Source organism: Nymphaea colorata, chromosome 12, assembly GCF_008831285.2.
Source record: "Nymphaea colorata isolate Beijing-Zhang1983 chromosome 12, ASM883128v2, whole genome shotgun sequence".
NCBI classification, from domain to species: Eukaryota; Viridiplantae; Streptophyta; class Magnoliopsida; order Nymphaeales; family Nymphaeaceae; genus Nymphaea; species Nymphaea colorata.
In genome coordinates, this window is record NC_045149.1 from 16070662 (window position 1) to 16093448 (window position 22787).

Sequence of the window (22787 nt, forward strand, 5' to 3'; positions counted from 1 at the left end):
GTGAAAGTTATCAGGAGACTCCGTCTTTTCTTAAACGTTAAACAGGTGGTAAATGAGATATTTATCACTGTGTTTTGTTTACAGTTACCAGTAGCGCTTGGTTAACAACAAAAAACACGATTCAACCGTTTCCAGTAATCACGGCCTAGTATCATGCTGCTTTGGAGTACGTGAGTTGTGGGCTCCGCTGGACGTCATATTTTTATTCTTGTAACACCTTGGAGGATTCAGCTGCGACTGGACGATGTTCACCCTACAGATTTTCCTTGAGCTCGAACTCAAACAACATCTTTCTGCCTCGATCGCTCCTGAAGCAGAAAGGCTCAACCTTAGATGTCAATGGAGATCTTAAAGTATTGCATTCAGATTTGCAATTTTTTTTCTCTTAAACTTCATTCGCGTTCGAGCTGACCAATTTGCGAAGGCTGGGTTATCGAGGCGCAGGACGACGTCTACAGACATGTTTGTTGTCTGAAGAACCAACCGATCGACCTCCCTCCTCCATGCTGTCACCGGCACGTTCTCCGGCAGATTGGCAGGGCTAAAGGGGAGCGCCCGACCCAACCATATGTAAATAAAGTCACGCGCATGTTAGTGGGCCGGCACCGCCATCGCCATGCCTTCCCCGCATGTTGTCAGAATGACCAGTGTGACTCCGGCGGCAGCTGAATTTATTTATTGTTTCTAAGAAAGCTGTAGGGGCGGAGCCCTGATCCCGTTCGCTGGCGCATGACCGGAACGTTAGATCAGGTCATCCGGCACATTCATTATTTCTTGGTTGGTCGGTGTCCGTCTCATCGAATGTGCATACTATAAGCTCAACTCCCTTACTAATGGTATTACACGTCACCCATTATGTACATTCCACTGGGCGGCGCGGCGCCTTCCAAGCAGCCAATTGTTTCCCAACTTGAAATGCCACCCGCTACCTTGGGAGCATCATTACCTGTCCCTCTCCTGCAAATTAGGTCACCCGTCCTGAAAAGCGACGGCTGTTCACCACCATAAGAAGGAGAATGTCGAAGGTGAAGGAGAATGTCGAAGGTGAAGATCGTAGATCTCAGTCTTGAATCCAAATCGTATAATTCTCACTACCCTAACCCAGCCTTCAAAAAAAAGCAAAGTTGGGAAAAGTGTGCGTCTCACATCTTCCAGCTCTTTCGACATTTCTTTCGTCCAATGGTGGAAAAAGCATTGGACTTGTTTTCAGCTTGCTGTGAATCCTTTCATCGGCGTGAAGCTATAAGCATGTTCTATGAAATGATACAAGGCATCATTCCTTCCTAGTGGCTATTCCAAAAATCATAATGGTAAATGACAATTACTTGTTGGCTACACTATCCAGGCACGGTTAAAATGACTTTTGTAAAGACGGTGACTAGCTTGGGGCATACAAGTGCCTTCTCTTCCTCCCTCCATCCAACCAACTCCGGGAAGAACTGTGAGCACCAATTATACAGGTACCAACAATTGTGAATCGTAAATGAGGCAAAAAGAACCCTCTTCTTATGTTTGTGCCCAACCTTAGAAAAATTAAATTTCTCGGAGTGGTGGTGCATCAACACCAAGGAGATGATGTCGTTTCCGAGTGGCGGAGAAGTGCCCCAGTGGAGGACACTCTTCTTCCTCAATTGACTTACTCATTCACATTTGCCATTTATTTGGTTGCTTTTCAGGACAAAACACATGTTATTTGACCGGTTGCTGGGAGGGTCGGAGAAGGACGCGGCGGTCAAATGCGAGGGTCTGTACATATATCCTCCCTCCATTCTTTTCATGCCCCCCCACTCTCGTCGAGGGCAAGGCGACGAGTCCCGATGCACAGGGCAACAATTTTTACTTTTCGAGTCCCGAACCGTTGACCTGATCGCTAGAGATCATCGCCCTTTTCAGTAATCTTTTGGTGGCCTTTCCTTCCTGTTCTCTCTTTTATTAATAAACTCTACGTCTACGATTGTCTTTAGTTTTCTTTTCCCACGCAACGCGAGGGAAAGAGGAAGAGAGTGGAAAAAGCGGGGCTGGGATAGTGGAAGTGGAATGAGAGAGGGTGGAGAGTGGACCCTGCGGCAACATCTCTCTCTCTCTCTCTCGGGTCAAGGGCGGACGTTGTGTGAAGAAAGGGAATCGTATGTGATGTTCCCCTGCTGAGTAGCACCCTTCCACGAGACGAGGTAGGCCCACCTCGGGAAGTGCCATTACCTCCTCATTCTCTCCACCCAATTGTTAGCCTGCTTTCCACTTACCAACAGTTTCTTGTTCCTTCTTCTCCGTTGACCCAATTTGGCTTTCCTTGTTAATCTTGTGAGACTTTCAAGTGGTCGCCATCGTCGCTTGCTCTCTCATCTTCTTACTGTTCACGCTGTTAATCGAACGCCTCTAGTGCAGTGCGGAGACCTAGCTCGCCTTCCTAATTTTCCTTACGCCCAAATTTCTGTTGCTGTGCGGAGGCTTTCTTTTAGATGTTCTTCCAGAGCTCTGAGGGAGTTATGGTCCGTTGGACCACTAAAATGAGGGGCTTGATGCTTCTTTTGGCGATAGGTACGAGCGAAACAAACTTCTCCTTTGCGTTGTTTATTACGGTTCGCCTTTTTTGCTCTTGAGCATTCGTTTCCTTTGCTTTTCTGCGTTTTGTTTCTACGGAAAGTTCTGATCGGTATCGTTGTTTTTCGACGACGGACAAGTGTCAACTCCATAACGAGATCTTCTTGCTTCTGTTCTTATTCCGGTAATGGTTCCTGATTCCATTCGTTTACTTTCTACAAGTGCTTGCGCGTAGAATTCTAAAGCGTTTCCTTTCGGGAACTTTCGACATTTCGTTGCCACCTGCGAACTGTTTCCATAATTAACCCATAACTTCTTTTCCAGTAATGGATTAGCTTCATAAGTTAAATTATCCTTGATGGTTTTTCATGTCAAAGCTTTTTTGGATTATGCATTTCATCTGGGAGTGGAGTATTGACTATCTTCAATATTGGAAATTATTCTGGCCCGTAACTGAAGCGTCGCTGTTTATTCGTGTGTCCTCGACGGAGGAACAACTGATGTTGATGATTCTTGCTGTTGGACCATCACGTTCAACCTGTTTCTGTGAGCGACCCGAGCTTATGTATGCAACGAAGGTTTATTGATTTCCACGTGCTGCTGAGATGTCCTTTGCATTGAACAGGTCCCAAAAATTTTGCAAACATGAAACCGAAAGGAACTATATGCTTCATAATTTGACCAATCCCCTGCGACGCTCTTCAAAGCTTCTTATGAGAATAATGATCCTATTCGGCTAATCGTGGAACTGTAAATTCATGCTTCTCACAGTTTTGTACTCTTTCTGGTTTTCGACTAAGCAGCGTCAGCGTCAGGATTTGCATCTTCAGTCGATTATGATTTTGAGCACTGTGAAAATATCGTCTTGCGTTGGGTGGATTCCTCTGTCAATGATGGGACAGAAGAAAACAAATCCGATTTGCAGGACTTGCTTTTCTTCCTACACGTGCCCAGAACTGGGGGTCGGACGTATTTCCACTGGCAAGTTCCATTATTTCTTTCTTTTAGTGCGTTAACATGCATCATTCATGTCTGGAATCTATGAGGCCTTTTGCTGAATTCTCTAGAACTCTTCCTGTTTCATCTTGTTGGTTCTGACAGCTTTCTGAGGAAACTCTACACAAGTGATCAAGAATGCCCCCGCTCATATGATAAACTGCGATTTGATCCAAGGTACAAATGCTTTGATTTTATAGTACTTCATACTGTGACTAGGTATATGAGAACTTATCGATGGAAATTTAATATAATTCAGTTGATGGTTTATTTTTCATACAATCCATATAGAATCCTGTTCTGCTAAAACAATAGATTTCTGAAATGATCGTGTTATATGATGTTCGAAGTTACTCATTTTGCTTTCCACTCACGCCTGTCAATGCAACAATTATGGAAGTGATTAGAGTTTGTCAACATACTTTCTATCCTTTTTTGAATGAAATGTATGCGCAATATAATAACATATCTGAGCTTTGTTGCTTTTGCAGTAAACCAAATTGTAGACTAATGGTTACACATGACGACTATAGTGTCATGTCCAAATTGCCCAGGGAAAAAACTTCAGTGGTGACAGTATTGCGAAATCCACTGGATCGAGTATTTAGCACATATGAATTCTCCGTGGAAGTTGCAGCTAGATTTCTTGTACATCCTAACTTAACTTCAGCCACTCAAATGACTCACAAGTTACGCTCTAAGTCACGAGGAGTAAGTACCTTGGATATATGGCCGTGGAAGTATTTGGTACCATGGATGAGAGAGGACCTATTTGCACGGGTGAGTTTCTCATATATAATTGCTAGTTCATTTTCTCCCTTTTTGCCTGATCAGCTCTATAGCTTCTTCTTCAGGTGTCTTCTATTCATTTTTCTCCTTGTCCTCATCTTTCTTTTCTGCTTACACATTTTCACCATATTCAAACCTAGCTTCCTTTTGACAACAATAGAATGGTTTATTTGTAGACTAATTAATGACTTAAAAACCTAGTCATCCTAATTAGTAAAACTTTCTGCTGAATGTTTTAGTTACATCCATACACTTTATAACAGCTCTTCTATCTCCTCATCTTTAGTTCCTCTTTCTTCTCTTTGTTTATGTACTTCCTTCTTTCCATGCCCACCTTTTAGTTGTTAAGAGGAACCGAGATTTGATGGCCTGGGTAAGACAAAAGCCAATACACAGAATGCCAGACCCAAGTTGGGTAAGATTTTTTTATAATGCCTTGTTGTTTTCCATATATCCTGCATATTTTAGAAACTGAATATGATAGGAGCAATGGGAAGAAAAAAATTGCCAGCTTTTCAATAATCCAAATAAGAAAAAATGTCATGTCTCAAATATTTCAGAACCTATTAGATTTTCATATGAAGATCTCTGTTGTTTTTCCTCCTCTAGTGCTGGAGAAATTTTTTGATTAAAATATACACCTTAGATCTTGTGATCCCCCACCCCCCTCCCCCCGGCCCACCGCACCCAATACTCATATATGCACACTTATACACATGACAAAAAAAAAACCATGAACTTAGGCCCTTTTTGCTGCTTAATCACCTCCTTGGATCACATAAATCCTCTTTGAATCATAAGTATCATGGCATATCTTTGTGGCTTGCTGTTAGATACCTATGCAAGAAATATATATCATACACCCACAAGACCCAATATAGGCTGTTTCTTATGTGTAGCAAATGTATCTCATAAATCATAAGTATGGTTCTGTACACATTGAATTTAACAGCACAACATTTTTGCAACTTAAGTCTCATTACTTTCTCCTTTCTAGAAACCTATAAATCCACTTAAAGATGCTCTGTATTAGAAAGTTTGGCAGACATGCTAGAAACTTTGAGGAAATTGGAAGTTAGTTCTTTTTGGAGAGAAAATCTTTGTGTTTTTCCAGAGGATGTGGAACTTGAAGAAGAAGAGGAAACTAACATGGAAGTTGATCATGTTGAACAACAAAAACGATTATTAGTGATGGTTGATTGCCATTTGTTGGCGTAAAACTTCATATCAAACTTATTTCATATTGGTTCAGTTTAGTTGTTGACTTTTCAATTTAATTCTTTACAAGTCATTAGAGTATTAAGAAGTTACCTTATCCATAGGATTCATGTTGAAAATCTGAGGTATCACAATGTATGTGATGTGTTCCCCCCTCCCACCACTAATTGAAAATCATAAAAGAAAATATTTCAACAATGCCAAAACAACATAAAAGCTGAAGATAAAAGGACAACCAACAAGAGCAAGCCAATTATTAAACTCTTGCTAACTGAATAGAACATCCATGTCATGATAGTATTAGGCACTAAACAATGACAAGGTTTATACACGAGGAACAAAAGAAGCAACACATTCACAAGTCAAGTATGTTTGGAGTTTACAACCTTCTTCTATGTACAGTCTTGACGTTAATAGTTTAATCATAATAATTAAATGAAGGATGTATTTTCATGATTCATCTACAACCAGGGACCCCTTGTCAGCATATCATCCATTGTCAGCCCTTTTCATGTTATCCACTTTTATGGTGCCCTTTCTTTTGCTTATAGAGTGACAAACAATAGTGCATATAAACTCTTTGTGGTATTTGACGGATTACAAGGCCTTACTTTTATTTGCAAGCTTGAGTATTTATTAAAGATTTTCCAGGATCCAATAGATCCTTATTCCTCTCGAACAATAACGACAATGTTTTCCAAGTGTGTAGGTCCTTAGGAAGATCCAAGGATCTTCAAACCTAAGTCACATGGGTACTTTAGTAAGGTCCACGTACCCGTACCCAAAATGGGTACTTTGACACTTGGGTACCTGTAGATCCAAACTGCTTAATTTTACTTTGATTTAATTTTTTCTACCTTACTTTTTATTATATTCTTTGGATGTGAAAATTCGATTGATGTTCATATTTGACTAGGGGGCTGCTTGGTTGTCCATATGTTTAAAGTTTTTCATAGGTTTCTTAAACACACTTCTGCAAGAGCCATTGATATATATTTTCTATGTTATTTATTTGTTTATGTTGATGTATATTCTTTATTTTGATACATATTTTCTAAGTATTTCTTATTGTTTATATATATATACAGCCGTACCATCGCACCTAAGTTTTTTGAAAAGGGTCAGTACTTGTACCCACACCGGCACCCGTACCCGTACCCATACCTATGTGACATAGCTTCAAACTCTTTTGACTATTATGTTATCCTTGAGTGATGGTGTTTTGAAAGTATTGCAAGGTTCTCCATCTGTTGGTTAAATCTATAGCAGTAATTAGTGTTGTTACTTTTTGGCTACTTGTCACTGTGCATTAATTGCTGCTATCTGATATCGGGGTTGAAAGATTAAGCATTTTTTTGTTTTACTTAAATATTCTAAAATGTTTACTAATTAAATTTTAGATGAACAAGGAAGATAACCCCCAAAAGCCTATATGAGTCGATGCTTACCAGCTGAAACCTGTATCAGTCAGCAAATAAGTATGACATTGTACTGATACTGACAACACTTAATAATTGTCAATTACCAGATGTGTTTGTGATATTTTCAACTGTGAATGCATTGTAAAAGGGAAGGCCACGTTAAATTGCTTAAACTATTAGACCTAATAGTACTTTTGCCTACTAATACATGTTATTCTCTGTATTGAAGTTGTGACCGAGATTTTATGAATTTTAATGTACATTTTTTTGTAAAAGTGTCCACTGGCCTTCTAAATCTTTTATCATGAATTTGCTTTTGTAACATACTGTATGATATTTCCTTTGGCATGACACTGCACTCGTTCTTGGTCAGAGGGATGCTAGAGGAAATAGAAGGATAATGAAGGAAGCTGAAGATCCTTACAACATGGGAGAAATTGTTATGCCCTTACGTGCTTTTATCAATGACCCTCTTGCCCATGAGATAATTCATAACGGTGCAACTTTTCAGGTACAATAGACCATCAATCATTATCTGCAACTTTGTTGCCTTTTTGGTGCATAGTCCCTGTCATTTACTTGATTATGTGTATGTTTGTTTGGAAGACAACTCTTGATGTTTGCTAGGCACACCCTTTTTCTGATCTTGTTGAATTCTAAGTGTCATCTGGAATGTTGTTTGGTTAAAAATATGATAACTATTTGCATCCTTGAGGATCCAGGGAAGTGACTTGGACATTTCCCCCTTTAGTAGTCCCAAATTAGCATGAAGAGATGTTGGTTCGTAAACATGCATCTTGGAACTGTAACTTCTTGTATCAAGCCTGCAAAGCAATTTTATTATGCCTTTTTAAAAATGCACTTGAATTAATGGGCAATGGGAGGCACCTGTCAGTCTACTTTTTATGCCTGTTTTAATCGTTATAAGAAGTTTTCCCAGTGCCAATGTATATAATGCATTATGTTCTCATCTTTGGAAGTTCAAAATTGTTTTGGGTTGTCAAAGACATTTATTTTGCTTGAGCATTTAATTCCCTGTGTTCCTTAAAGTTATCATAGTCATTCACGTTGACAATTTTTCCCGCTACATGTTGTAAACTACATGATGGCTTGAGCATACAGCCTTTGTTTTGTTTTTCTTTTGAACGGAGGTGGTTAGTTTTCTTCCAAATATTTACTACACATCTGAAGTTTCTAGACTGATGTAGTTGAATGGCTAGTGGACCAAGTCACCAGACACTATCCTTAGCTGGTTTTCAGAGACTCCGACAAAGTAATTAGTAGTTTCCCAGCCTGTGACGTTTCAGAGATGTTTTTGTCTACAATCGAATGGAACGATTCCTACCTAGACCGTCCAAGCCCCTCATATGTAGCCATGCAACCATACAACAGAACCAAGTGCAACGAAGTTACCCAATCTCAGGCCTTCACATGAGGCAATATTAATCCATAAGCCTTCACATCAAGGGCATTTTGGGGAATTATGTTGGTCAGACCCTAGTAGTCCAAACTCAATTAAGGGTTTCGCTGTAGACATTGTGAACCACATCCTATATCACATTGGCTACATTGAGAATTCCTTTATCCAACGGGGATTGAGTTATTGAGATTGGCCACTTCTTGTTTGATTTGACTAAGTCTAATTATGAGATTTGGTGTTAAGGTGCTGCATAAGTGGAAGAACATCTTAGAAGGGTTGCTGGAAGGGTCATATTCAATTTTTGCCTTTTGAGCATAATTGCAGAGAAAACTTGTGATTGTCTGAGTTTTGATCATATGTGAGACATTTCATGTCTGTGCCTACCATACATGAAATCTTGATATCCTAAGCTTTTTGAGAAGCCATTGTGGGGCCAATTTCAGTGTTGGAGCTGTGACATGCGCCTCTTCCACTATGTTGCACAGGTGCAGGGTGTGGTTGCGGTAAGTATATATAAATATTGTCCACAAATAACAAAACTAATGTTAATAAACCATGATTCTACCAATTATTCCAAAAAGGAAAGATAACCTGCTGCTGCAACCTAGCTGCAGCCACACCCCCACGTCAGTCAACATGACTCAGGTGCAGCAACTTTTTGAAGGGTCTGTGTTACTTACCTCTTCCAAGTTGCAGCAGTTTTATCATTTTCTACATGCATAACATGTTCTGAAATGTCCCAGATAAAGATTGACTTTTGGGTTTTTTGTAATTTTCTGAGCCTTAAGTATGTCTTATGCCTTTAAGGCTTTAAGATCTAATTTTTTTAGTTCTTAGCTTTCCAGCAATGACTTTCCCTGGGCTGGAAGTTCTGAGTAATGAGTCCTAAGTTCTTTTTGTGCGTACAGATCTAATTCTTAATTGTCTTAGCTTTTCAGCAAGCCCAGACTTGCTTTATTTTGTTTCTGGTCTGGGTGCTGAACCTTTTACAAAGTATGTGTTTCTATCATTGCCTGAACCTAAGTACTGTTATGTACTCCACTCATTGCTAGCAAGTCTTAGCAAGCTCCCGAAAGAGAGGCAAACTAAAAGATATTATGTTGAGTTATCTAAGTTATATCACTTAACATGTTCTAGGTATTATCTGTTCATGTGTTATCTTGCATTAATGTGAAAATTATAGGGTGGGTTAGTAAACCATCCAAAGCCCTTACATCCATTAGCTTCTAAATTTCTGGCTCACTTTTCTCCAACCACTGTATATTTATTTGTGATTTCTTGCAAAAATTTGTTGAAATTATGCTACTTCTTCAGGTAACAGGGTTGACAAACAATTCTTGCTTAGCTGAGTCACAAGAAATTAGGCGCTGTGTCAGAGTGCACTCCTCTCTTGGAAAATATATACTTCATGTTGCAAAGGTGGGTTTTAGACAAAAATGAGCTGATTCAATGGTGAACAGTCTGTCTTGTATCTAGTTGCGTTTTTTATGGAAAATAAAGAAAATAGACTTGATGCCTCCAAAATATTTCAGAAAAGATTGGAGAGGATGCTGTATGTTGGACTTACCGAGTACCATAAAGAGTCAGCCACAATGTTTGCAGATGTTGTTGGTGCACAAGTACTTTCCCAGCTACAAGTGCTAGCATCTCAGCCTGAAGAAGCTGCTAACAACAGGACAGGTAATCTTATTTACTTTCCATTTAATTTCTTGAGGCACTAAGGACGTACTTGGATAATCTAATTCTGTTTCTTCAAAAATGAGAGATGCAACCTAGAGCTGTGCATTACAATGTTACTGACAAATCATATAGTGGAAGGCGAACGAGCATCGGTTTTATCTTCAAATAAACTATTAAATCTTGCTAGAATGTTACCCAACAAATTGGGAACCAGCTAAAGATAGTACTGAATAAAGATATCATTGTCTTCCTCTGTCTGATTCCCCTTGTATTTTGATCTTATGCCTTCAGTTACTTAATTTGATATCTTGTTCAGGCCTCCTTGACATACTGAATATACATGTCATCATTGTGGTGACCCATGCTTCTAGTTACTATTTTGTGATACATGCACTAGAAGGAGCTTCATGGAATTTTTGCCTTCTCTAATGCACTTGGTTATTGTGTTGAAGCAGAAGATAGGTTCCCACTAGATAAACTGTGTGTGTGGTGTGCAATTATTTTTGCTTGTCATCCTCATCATTTTTTTGTCCTAATCATCACCTTCTCCTTTTCGATCAACCATTGGGTCACCCTTGTCTGTATCTAAAAGAAAAGGTGAACAAGAAAGTGGTAGAACCACTGGTACTTTAGTTATCCAATTAGAAGGTCACACTAAACTTTCTTTAGAGAAGTAGATAATGCCCGGAGCTCTGTTTTGCTTTCTCGAATGTGGCTGGTTATATCTTTTTCGGTTTTGAATTGGGAGTATGACCTTTTGCTGCAGAACCAGGCTCTTTGATTAATGATTCTGAAATCGAAGATTTGAGTCACCAGCAGGTGAATATGACATGTTTGTGGTGAAATCAGTTTATACTGTGTTTATGCTTCTTAAAAGATTATTCGTAGGCTGACAAATTTGTGCTGTTTGTATGCTAGAATACTAGTGATGATAATATTCTGCGCAATGTTTCTTCTGGGAATTCCACCGTGACAAATCAAAATGTAAGTCTACATATTTTTCCCAGCCTTCTTACAGATACAATATCAACTCAAGATATAATTACATTGACTAGAAGAGGGAAAAAAGTTGTTCCCATACAGCACAGCAAAGTTCTAACTCATTAATGTAGGAGGGTCTGTTGGTATTATATGAAAAACGAAATGGTTTTATGTGTAGCAGATGACTGTTGGAAGACTAATGGAGGCATATGAGCAGTGCATCTCCAGTTTACGCAAATCGCAATCTGTTCGACGAACATCATCTCTGAAAAAAATTTCTCCTGCAAACTTTACGAAAGAGGTGAATATGATAGTTTATGACAGATGATCTAGCCAAGCTTTACAAAAGAACTTGAGTGTACTTCATCGTTTAGCCTGAAAACTGCCTCCCTATATGAGCAGTGAACCACTATTATTTTTCAGTATGCTTGATGTTGCAGCTTCGAGCCTTCGACAAACCCATGTTTTTAAGATAAAGAAAAATTGACATCCATCAGTTTTTTTGTTTCTGTTCTCGCACAATGATTCATGTCATGTTAACTTTGCAGGTTGTGACTTGTGATAAATGCCCTTTAATCTTGACAAGGTTGGCTCCAGCAAAGAACACTGACAAAAGAGTTGCTATGAAGGACATGAACAATGTTCAATACCTCATAAATTAAATATGAAATATGTGGGAATATGTTTCAATTAATTTAGAGAAGTGCTCCTACATAAAATATATGTATTAGTTGACATCCTAGTTGCAATCCTACATAAAAGTATATCAAAGAAAAAACTTGGAAAAACCACAAAATTCAACAATTAGAAGAAGATACTTTATGGACCATTAGTACCTACCAAGCTGAAGGACAGCTTGATATGCTGCTTGGACCAGACTGGACCTTTCCATGCTCAGGCTAGAAGGTCTTTCTCTGTAAGCTGTGAACCTATGTCATACGAATATCACCTTTCTTGGCATGCATATCTACATCATGATATTCCTGGGCACATCAAGATGCGCCATGGACAAGGTCAAAATAGTGTTGGGCAGAACATATTCTCATTAACTTCTTCCAGTTCCTATTGCCTGATTGCTGGCTCTGTATTCACTTCTAATATTTGTTGTGTTGATCAAAATTTTTATTCTCATTTGATGTTTCTAATGATGTTTCAGAATTGTTTTTGAGTGTGTGCTTTATATGTATGCATGCATGTATACGTACATGTTCCTCCCTTGTGGATGCTGGCAAACATGCTTTGTGTAAAGTATGCTAGCTGGAAGATTTAAGAAGATACTATCTTATCTGGCCGATATTGAGTTTTCACATGTTAGGACAACACCTATCTTCACTTAGGGAAAGAAAAGGATCGTCTTGTTTATCTGGATCATCTATGTTAATTCCTGTTGATCCAGAGGTCTATCATTGGTTTGAGCTGGATTAGTCTTGAACTATAATGACCCTGGAGATAAGGACTGGTCATCCTAACAGCTGTAGTCAGCTTTGGTGGCCTTCCATTTGATTAGATAATATTGTTTGGGTGATGGCTCAAAAAGCCAATAGTAATACTTTTTGTTTTTGGAATTTTGTAGTTGTTTTTATAAATATTGGTATTTGCAGGCACGGCTTCATGTACCTGACAGTATTATACAGCAGATTCTGTCATTTAATAGTCTCGATGTAGAGCTTTATAAGCATGCACAGAAAATCTTCAGCGAACAGCGGGAACTCTTCATGCTAAAAAACAGTGAAAAGGTCAGCAAATTTGGTTTCTTGAAAAACTGAGTTTGTAGAACATATCATTTATGCCGTATTATTTAGCGTGATGCTGTTTCTACTGATATATGGATAAACATGCATCCTGAACCTGAACTTAAAATTGGAGTGAAGAGTTCCATTATGAAAGGTTTACAGAATTGGCTGTTGCTTCCTCATTTGTTCTACAATGTAGTAGTTGATGCTTCACATACACAGAAATTGGATCTTGAGAAGTATATTGGCTCTGATTTTTATGTACGCAGGATATCTCCATAACTAACGTGAACTCTTCAAAAAGGTCGCTGCACCTGAGTGGCGTTGGGTCCAGCTTGGGTGCAGAAACAAGCAAATTGCTTTCCTTTCTATTGAATCATTGATAAAATCATAGTTTATTAATCGTTAATTCTTACTTTCTTGTAAACAATCTTATTGGTAGTTTTATTATTCATAGATAATTTTATTTATTCATAGTTTCATATATATATATATATATATATATATATATATATATATATATATATATATATATATCATTGCCTCACCCTCACCATGTTTTTTTGGGGGAAAAATGCCACACCTGCAGTCGTACTTGCACCAATAGATGCACCCTACACCTGTATGGCATAGAATGCTCCTATGAGCCGAGAGGGTGCCAATACAAATATAAACCTAAATGGTGTTTTGTGAAATCCAATGACATTACTTTTACAGATATGAATACGTGATCTGTTCAGCATTCCAAGGCTGTGCACCAACTCTGGCATGTAGATCACAAGTTCACATGTAACCTTAAACAATTTCTTAGAATTTTGAAAAGTCTGCATAATTGAATTTTATAATTAAATTGATTTAAGAGTTAAAGTATCATGGTATTTTTGGACTACCAGACATTTTGAATTAGTCTATATATATATATCATTGCCTCACCCTCACCATGTTTTTACCAATAGATGCACCCTACACCTGTATGGCATAGAATGCTCCTATGAGCCGAGAGGGTGCCAATTCAAATATAAACCTAAATGGTGTTTTGTGAAATCCAATGACATTACTTTTACAGATATGAATACTTGATCTGTTCAGCATTCCAAGGCTGTGCACCAACTCTGGCATGTAGGTCCAGGTCATCTGACGTTGCACAACAAGTTCACATGTAACCTTAAACAATTTCTTAGAATTTTGAAAAGTCTGCATAATTGAATTTTATAATTAAATTGATTTAAGAGTTAGAGTATCATGGTATTTTTGGACTACCAGACATTTTGAATTAGTCTTGAATTTTCACAAGAATGCCACTACTTTTTATCATTTTGTGTCTCTTTATCATATGTAAGATATGTGTTACTGTAATATTTTTTTCCTGGAACGCAGTGAAACCTGTGCAGTCTAACATATTATGCCTTTTCCATAACATGTCTTTTTTCAGAATCAAATGTACTAATTATTTAAACAGAAATTCTCAATACCTTCCCTTGCCAAGGTATTACTGCTGAGCCTGATATGCTTTATTTACGGTATGACATCCAGATTCATCTCTGAAGCACCATGACTAGGTCTTGTAAATATCATACCACAAGCTGTAACATTTTGAATACCCAAAAAACACATGCATATGCAAGAAAAGTGATGAATATATTGCTTTGTCTTTTCAAGAACATCGCTTTATGTTTTTTCTCCTCTAAAAGAAGTAGGTCATGTGTTACATTCCTGACTTGATGCCTCAGTGCAGTCCATGGAGTACTATTTGCAAATTCACATTTGACAGGGTTATCTTTATGGTTTTTCAGTCTTATTTCCAGATGGTCGCACTTTGATAGGATCCATTGATGAACTGGAATCAACTTCCTTATTGTTGTTGCAGGGAAATCAACTGCATGATAACATGTTCGATTGGTTGCCTAAAAGAGTTTTGATTGTCATCATACTGCTCTCCCATCTCTTTGTTTTCTATCTTGTAAATGTGCGGCGGAGAACTTTGAAATTGAAAGTATAAGTGTTGAGCAGCGAAACCGAAAGGCATCTTGCTGTTCAGTTTTCTATGTAGGGTCCGTAATTCACAATTTGTGCCATTATTGTGTCTTTCATCAGCATAAGAAACGTATATGACTTTATGGTGAAGCTTCACAGCGTGGTCCACAAGAAGGGGTGGCTGGCAATTTGAGTGGGTTAGCAACTATGGCTTTTGTAGCAGCTGTGGTGTTTTATAGATTTCAGATATCCTTTTTTTAGGGTTCATCGAGTTTGGTGGATAATGAGATGCATACTGCCAAAGACTAGCTGTTCATCTCATATCCTTGAATGGGGAACAGTCGCTTAAATTTCAAGCAGAAGAAATTCCTTGGCACAGGCATGGAATCAGGCAAAGAGTTAAGTGTGCAGCCACGGAATCAAGCAAGGATTTGATTTAATCTGTTCTCAATGTACTTGGGAACAAGAAATAACGTAATTTTTTCACGTCGGCCCTTTCTTCAGCTATTGAGGACCTGTCACTTGGGCTGATGCATGGGGATTCCTAGAGCACAATGTAAATTTTGAACTATTTTTACTTTTCTTCGTATTGTACAGAAATACGAGCTTCAAAATACCATTCTTGGTATAATATATTCTTTTATTCGACCAAAGCTTCTCCATCCGGTTGGGTTGAGTAAGTCACCTTGAATTTCTTTGACCCGCTTACTTGAGTACCCGTTGACGGCCTGAACCACATTATTTTTCATAAAACGTCATTGTCAAGAAGAAATTCTGTACATGTAAAAGGGAGAAGTCCGATGTCAGGGGGCAAGAAGGGTGAGTTTAAGGGCCAAAGGTCTCAAGTTCGTGTCAAATCTTTTTGTTTCCCCCACCACACTGATTTATGGAATGTTAGCTAGTCTTTGGTTTTACCTATGTGGGGTTGAAATGAAAAGGACAGCATGGAAAGTTGGTTTGAGAAAATTCCCACTGGCCCGCCTTCGTTGAATTTAACTCTAAATGTGAGGCTAGTCTTCCTGATTTTTGTTATACAAGACTCCCTATTGCTTTGAACGACAGAAACTGCTGTTGCATTAAATCACGAAACGATGGAAAGTGTAGAAAACTCTGATCCCTAATGCATCCTTTTTCAAGTTGAAAAATGGTTTTTCCACTACTGTTTAGAAAAGGGTAAGGACATCAATGTCATTCTCCTTCTTCAACACAGCTTTTATAAGGTGGTAGCCAGTTACATAGAAGGCTTTTTGAGTTTGCAACTCAAAGGTAGCTTTTCATATGTCGCCATTATACCGCACACATTCCTGAGTTTTGGAACCTAGAGATAGGCTCTTTACTTGGTAGTAAGAGTAAACTCTTACAGCAAAATGTTTCAGGAGTCTAGCCCTTCCGAAAATGTGTGGTTAGAAAACCTTATCTGTATGTGATGTTGAAGTAAATAATTTTAAGAAATGTTTAGAAGGATGCAGGTGACATGATAAAAGGTAGTGTTGTAAAAATCCAGCTGCGTCGTCCTCTCCATTCAAATGGAATTGGTCGTAAATTGACAGTTTTTATTCACCAGCTGATATTATAGACTTGGAATCGCAATTTGTTTGTTGTAACGTTTGTTCATATTATAGCATATTTCCCTTGTGATTTTTGACATCTGAGATGTGATCAGGGGAACCAGTTACAGATTTATTTGCTTATTTTTCATGTGATCAGTTTAATGTCATTCTATTTCTTGTTTGGGTACACGATTCTATTTTACAAGCCCAGCCAAGTGGTTTCAAGTGTACTCAGCAGCCTAGGCGCTGCTTCTTGTGCAAGGAATTCCAACAGTCCTCTTGGTCGTTACAGTTTTTTTTTTTTCTGTTTAGGATTTTTTTGTTATTTTCATTAAACGACGAGAATTGTCTCTTGGAATAAAAATTCTAGCACATTAAGTTCATAAGAAAAATGAAAATTAAAATATTTTTTTATTTCAATTTCAATTAAACCATGTTGCGAACATTCTTATTCTAAAAACATTATTTTAGGACGCCAAACGGGCCTTAAATTTATAATTTTTCTTTCTTTCTTTCTTTCTCTCGAGTGTATTTTGTTTCTTTTGCCTATTCTTTTCTTTCGTGGGGCAAGTGGTGGGACATCCTTTTTACTCGGTTGTCCTGCTTCGTTACGTACAACCCGATAAAATTTAATAACCGTGTAAAAAGGATGTCTCTCCTTCCCGTCCTCCTTTCCATTTCTCAATTCCCCGTTGCTTTCTTTGACGGCTAAAACGACAGTAGAAATTAAGAAGAGGATACAACTGAAAGCCCCCTAGCGTACGTATATTATTCCTAGATCCATAAGCACACACACACACATATATTCCTGATTACGTCCTGCTGGAGATAAGTTTTCCTTCTCTTCATATTCAGATCCACATGGCCCGTTGGTCTCCATCCGTCCGACCAATATAATTCAACGCATACGGCGTGGAGGAAGGCCCCATGGAACGATATGGGCCATCATCCCCACAGTACTCTTTAATTCATATGTAGGAGGGGACGCGGATGGTGTAAAAGTTAAGCAGTAGTCCAAACCATAACTATAAGCGCCCCATTCTTTTCAAGTCTTTCTTGTTGTTCTATTAATTTGAATAGTACGAAACGAGGAAATGTCATTTTGGGTAGTCAAAATTGCGTTTGAAGCACATACCTGTAAGGCTTTTATACGACCTTAAGGTCTCAATTAAGCTCAATGTCTCACAAACCACATGATTGAGAAGTTAGGATTACAAGCTTGTCAGTTGACAAGAATAATTTTGACATGTCCATTCTTTGGTCGATGCATAGAATCCGGCTGTTCTCACCTTCCCCGCGCGATGTTACCTTCGGAAACAACTAGGTAACGCCAGAGCAAAATGTAAGCTGCTGGGTAATTCCCAGTGTTATGAAATTCTCCGATTCATTAATGGACCAACGGAGCTTCGTCTAGCAGAACTACTGGAGGCATATGACGTGCCTTAAATCGGGGCTCATCTCCTCTAAAATATATATATCTCCTGTCGTCTACTCAAAAAAAGGTTGGTATATATCATACGTTTGTTAGTAGATCTGCTCTTGAAAAAGGCGTCCAATGGGTCCATCTGACATGTGCTGCTGGGTGCAAGAATCATATTTTAGCACCATAAATCAAGTTTTAGCTTGAATTTAACTTCGAGACCGATTGAAAAACTGTTGCTTACTAATTTCACATGCATCCTTATGGAAGACATGGGATGCCCAAAATTTAGGGCGTGTGCTGTGAGTTCACCGGCCGGATAGACTCATGGGGGGAAGGGAATCCCCACGACGTCATGTCGTGAAGGCCTTTGTGATACAATCAAACTGTTTCAAGCAGTGGGACCAAAAGACATATTGCTCTGCAGAATTTTTGCGTAGGGTCCCCCAAGTCACGTGGCATTGTTTGGGTCTTTCCTCTAATTAAGAGAGAGATGTATCTGATTCTGATCGCTTTACGGTGGAGCCTCACTGCATGATCCACAAGAAAAGAAGTGGTGGGTGGCCTTTTAAATGGGTTAGCAGCTACGGTCTTTGTAGATTACTGCGGCTTATCTAGAGAATCAGATATCCTTTTTGCAAGGTTAATCGAGTTTGTAGGACAATGAGATGAGCACCGTAGGTCGGCTCCGTCATCCCTTGTGTGGTCTCTGCTAGTAATATTTCGCACATCTTCCTTTTTAAACCCGTTCGTCCCATCTTCCTTGGGGCAGGAGCAGGAGCAGGAGCAGTCGCTTAAATTTTGAGCAGAAGAAGTTTTGTGCTGCAAGCATGAAATCAAGCAAGGACTCCATATAATCTGTTCTCGGTGGTTTCTTAGGATATATCATCTTTTAACTACTTGCGACCAATAAATAACATAAGCTTTTTATGTATCGCCCCATTCTTAAGCTGTTGAGCTGTTGGATGCATGGGGATTTCTTGAGAGCTAGACGTATTCTTTGATGAATTACTTTTAACATACCTTTCCTGATAAATGTAGCCCGGTTAGTATGATCAGTTACAGAATATATATATATCTGATTCGGTTAAAGCTTTTTGATCTACCCGTTTAAGTTGAGTACATCTCTTTGTCCTGATTAGTTAAGTTTGTTTTAGATCGTGTGGAGTTTATAACTACAAGGTGGTTTTTCATGTGTTGCAGTTCGACCGCACATACTCCTGTAGAAATGGCGAGTTGGATGGATTTGCTTGGTTTTAAAAGTAAAAATTTTCTAGAAACAGTCAATTAGGATCTAATATGTGGATGAAAATCTTATTTGCATGTTCAAGTAAACAAATTTAAGAAATAGTTTAAATGTTTAGAAAGATGCAGGTGAAGTGGTAGATGGTGGTGTTGCAAAAACTACCGCTGAATGAATCGTCCTTACGGTCCAAATGGAATTGGTGGAAAATTGGAGAGGATTCACTAGCTGATTTGGTTGCATGCACGCAGTTTATTTTTAAAATCATTTTGAAGTATTTGTGTTTAATTTTTCTATATATATTGGGAAAATCATGACAGTAGAATATTTTGATGAAAGTTAATGCAAAATAAAAACGTAATCCTTGCTGCCTTGTGTCATGCCTTGTAATTACTTGAAGAAACAAGTGGTGGATTAGTTGTTATGTTGCTCTTGTGTTATATTCCTGTCATTTACAGGAGCACAAGAAGAAGACGTGTAGACAGGTCATTCTTTTAGCTAACAGTGGTATCAGAGCTAGGTTGATTGTGTTGTCGCGATTACTGGTAAAAGTGCAAAAGATAAGCCTGCAAGGTAAAATATGCACATAACTTGTTTGACAAAATTTCTGTGGAAAATTTCTGTTCATTATAGCTAATGGCATGAGAGAGCTTCAAACAAGGAGAAAAGACAGTTGAATCAAGAGAGCAACGAAAGAAGGATTGAAAAGTCTTACTTATTCTTCAACAAGCTGTAAGTGAGACTATCTTTCCTCAAATTGCTGGTGCTACTAGTTCAAATGAAGCTTAGACTATTCTCAAGCAAGAATATCATGGTGATAAGAATGTAACGACAGTGAAACTCCAAACCCTCCGTAAAGAGTTTGAGACATTGTTTATGAAAAACAATGAATCAGTCCAAGAATTTTTTTCAAGAGCTTTCATAATTATAAATGAAATGAAAACCTTTGGAGAGGCTGTTAACAACCAGAAAAATGTAGAAAAAATATTAAGGAGTTTACCGCCTAAATTTGATCGTGTGGTTACAAATATAGAAGAGTATAAAGATTTGACTGCATATTCTGCTAATGAACTATTAGGTTTTCTTTTAGCCCATGAACAAATAATGAACAGGTCAACTGAGAAAAGTGTAGAACAAGCATTCCAAGCCCAAGTCAAGTTAAATGACTTTAGCAAAGAGAGAAAGGGAGCAACTGTACGAAAGAGTGCATGTCGCAGGCGAGGTAAAAGTAACTACCGTAGACGTGGACGAGGAAGATTTGAGGCAGGAAGAGACAAGTCAGAAGGAGGTGACACGAACAATAAAAAACATGACCACAAAAACATGTATTGTGTTTTTTGCAAAAGAAATAGTCATACTGAAGCGAACTGTTGGGATAAAGCAAAACAACAAGCTAATGTAGTGGAAGAGAAAGTAGAAGATGGTAACTTGTTTTTTATTCATATAAAGTCAAAAGAAAATATCGATCATGCATGGTTTTTAGATAGTGGATGTAGTAATTATGACAGGAAAGAGAGACTTGTTTCGTGACATTGATGAATCGGTGGAGAAACAAGTTCGACTTGGAGACAACAAAAAGGTGCAAATTGATGGTAAAGACACAATTGAGATACCAATTAAAGGTGATACTAAAAGGTTGGTACATGATGTTTACTATATATATGCATTAGCATATAACTTGCTAAGTGTTGGATAGTTAGCACAAAAAGGATATTTGATTTTATTTCATGATGATGTATGTGAAATCAAAAAGAAATGTTCTAACATGCCACTTATAGTAGTGCACATGACAAAAAACAAAATGTTTTCAATCGAGCTTTCACACTTTAATGCATATGCCTTAGTTGCAAACATGAATAAAGTGTCTAAATTATGACACTTAAGATATGGACACTTGCACTACAATGGTCTGAAGTTATTGGGGCAGAAAAAATTAGTTGTTGGTTTACCTCATCTTACCATTAATGAAGATATTTGTGAAGCATGTGTGTATGAAAAACAACATCGTTTTCCATTTTTAATTGAGAAAGTATGGAAAGTAAAAGTTCCTTTAGATTTAGTACTGGACCAACAAGAACTCTATCTCTGAACAATAGTAGATGTTTTTTACTATTCACTGATGATTTTTCTTGCATGTGTTGGGTGTTTTTTCTTGTTGAAAAATTAGAAGCCTTTGAGAAATTCAAGGAATTTAAAGTATTTGCAGAAAAAGAATGTGGACGACCTATAAAAATATTTCATACTGATAGAGGGGGAGAATTTCTGTCAAATGATTTTGAAAATTTCTGTAAATTACATGGTATACGTAGACAGTTGACAATAAGAAAAATTCCTCAGCAAAATGGAGTTGTTGAAAGAAAAAACCGTAAACTGGTAGAGATGACTCGTAGTATGTTGAATGAGAAGCATATTCCAAATGAGTTTTGGGCTGAAACAAAGGCTACAGTTGTGTATCTTCTCAACATATCACCAACTAAAGCAGTCCGCAATATGACTCCATATGAAGCATGGTGGGAGAAAAAACCTTATGTAAGTAATTTAAAAGTTTTTGGATGCATTGCTTACTTCTTGCTTGGTTCTAGTAGTCGATACAAAATGGATAAAAAGAGTGAGAAATGTATTTTTGTGGGTTATAGTAATAACTCAAAATGTTATAGTCTATATAATCCAGTAACAAAATCTTTAATCATTCGGCATGATATCATTTTTTATGAGAATGGATCATGAGAGTGGACAAGAAGAGAAGATAAACATATTCTATTTGTTGAATCAATTTCTCACTCACATGCATCATCATCAAGTCCTACTCATTCAAAAGAGACCAATTCAGATCATGAAGAAGATGTCGAAATAATTATAGATGGATCTTCTTCACCAAGAAAGGTACGATCTCTACATGATATATATGCTTCTTATTCATTTGCTTTTATGGTAACTGAACCATCATGTTACGAGGAAGGATGTGGTAAAGAAGAATGAAAAAAGCAATGCAAGAAGAGATTAATACAATTAAGAGAAATGATACATGGCAGCTGGTAGATTTGCCACAAGGAAAGGGACCTATAAGTGTGAAATGCGTTTACAAATTAAAGTATAATGTTGATGGAGATGTGCAAAAATACAAGGCCAGACTAGTCATCAGAGGGTATGTACAAAAATATGGCATTGATTATTTTCAAACTTTTTCTCCTGTTGCTTGTTTTGAGACTATCATACTAGTATTTGCACTAGCGGCTTACTTAAAATGGAAGGTATTTCAATTTGATGTAAAGTCCGCTTTTTTGAATGGTGCTTTAGAAGAAGATGTATACGTACATCAACCACATGACTTTGTCATAAGTGGACATGAAAAGAAAATGTATAAGTTGAAGAATGTCCTTTATGGTCTCAAGCAAGCACCAAGGGCATGATATGGGGGACTTGACACATATCTTCACAGAAATGAGTTTCGACGTTGTGAGAGTGAACCCGCATTATACTTGAAAAATAAAGGTATTGATATGCTTGTAGTATGTGTTTATGTAGATGACATTATCTACATGGGATCAGGTGATGTGCTCATTCAAAAATTCAAGGACAGTATGATAAGTGAGTTCGAAATGTCAGATTTGATTTTATTGCACTTCTTTCTTGGTCTTCAAGTTGTTCAAACAAATAATGACATTTTTATCTCTCAAAAACCATATCTATTAAACCTATTTAAGAGTATAAAATGTTAGATTGCAAGTCATGTTCTACTCCAATGAATGCATGTGAAAATTTTGACTTTGTATGATGGGATTGCTAAAACCAATGAAACAATGATTAGAGGTCTAGTTGGT

General features: G+C 37.9%; 1 protein-coding gene across 5 annotated transcripts; it reads left to right on the forward strand.

Annotated features, from left to right (window-relative positions):
- The first annotated feature begins 1686 nt into the window (after window positions 1-1686).
- On the forward strand, window positions 1687-15406 carry LOC116265677 (protein-tyrosine sulfotransferase). Of its 5 annotated transcripts, none has more exons than XR_007574996.1 (14): window positions 1687-2538; window positions 2645-2725; window positions 3345-3522; window positions 3643-3714; window positions 4029-4317; window positions 7339-7476; window positions 9700-9804; window positions 9918-10065; window positions 10832-10884; window positions 10984-11049; window positions 11225-11347; window positions 11595-11632; window positions 12648-12782; window positions 14647-14785. XR_007574996.1 is itself a non-coding variant. In XM_031646467.2 (13 exons), exons 1-13 carry the CDS (start codon window positions 2460-2462, stop codon window positions 14776-14778), a joined length of 1599 nt encoding a protein of 532 aa, XP_031502327.1. In that variant the 5' UTR covers window positions 1720-2459; the 3' UTR covers window positions 14779-15406. The 5 variants fall into 5 exon arrangements, 3 of the variants coding, with proteins under 3 accessions (XP_031502327.1, XP_031502328.1, XP_031502329.1); XR_004175160.2 differs by having other exon boundaries at window positions 1704-2538; window positions 11228-11347; XM_031646467.2 differs by lacking the exon at window positions 11595-11632 and having other exon boundaries at window positions 1720-2538; window positions 14647-15406.
- Window positions 15407-22787: the final 7381 nt, after the last annotated feature.

Excerpts from the sequence above, each read along its gene's own strand:
- LOC116265677 (XM_031646467.2), top strand. The coding sequence starts at position 2,460 with ATGTTCTTCCAGAGCTCTGAGGGAGTTATGGTCCGTTGGACCACTAAA. Across the intron at positions 3,715-4,028 it reads AAACTGCGATTTGATCCAAG|TAAACCAAATTGTAGACTAA; the intron begins GTACAAATGCTT and ends TTGCTTTTGCAG. Across the intron at positions 7,477-9,699 it reads ATAACGGTGCAACTTTTCAG|GTAACAGGGTTGACAAACAA; the intron begins GTACAATAGACC and ends CTACTTCTTCAG.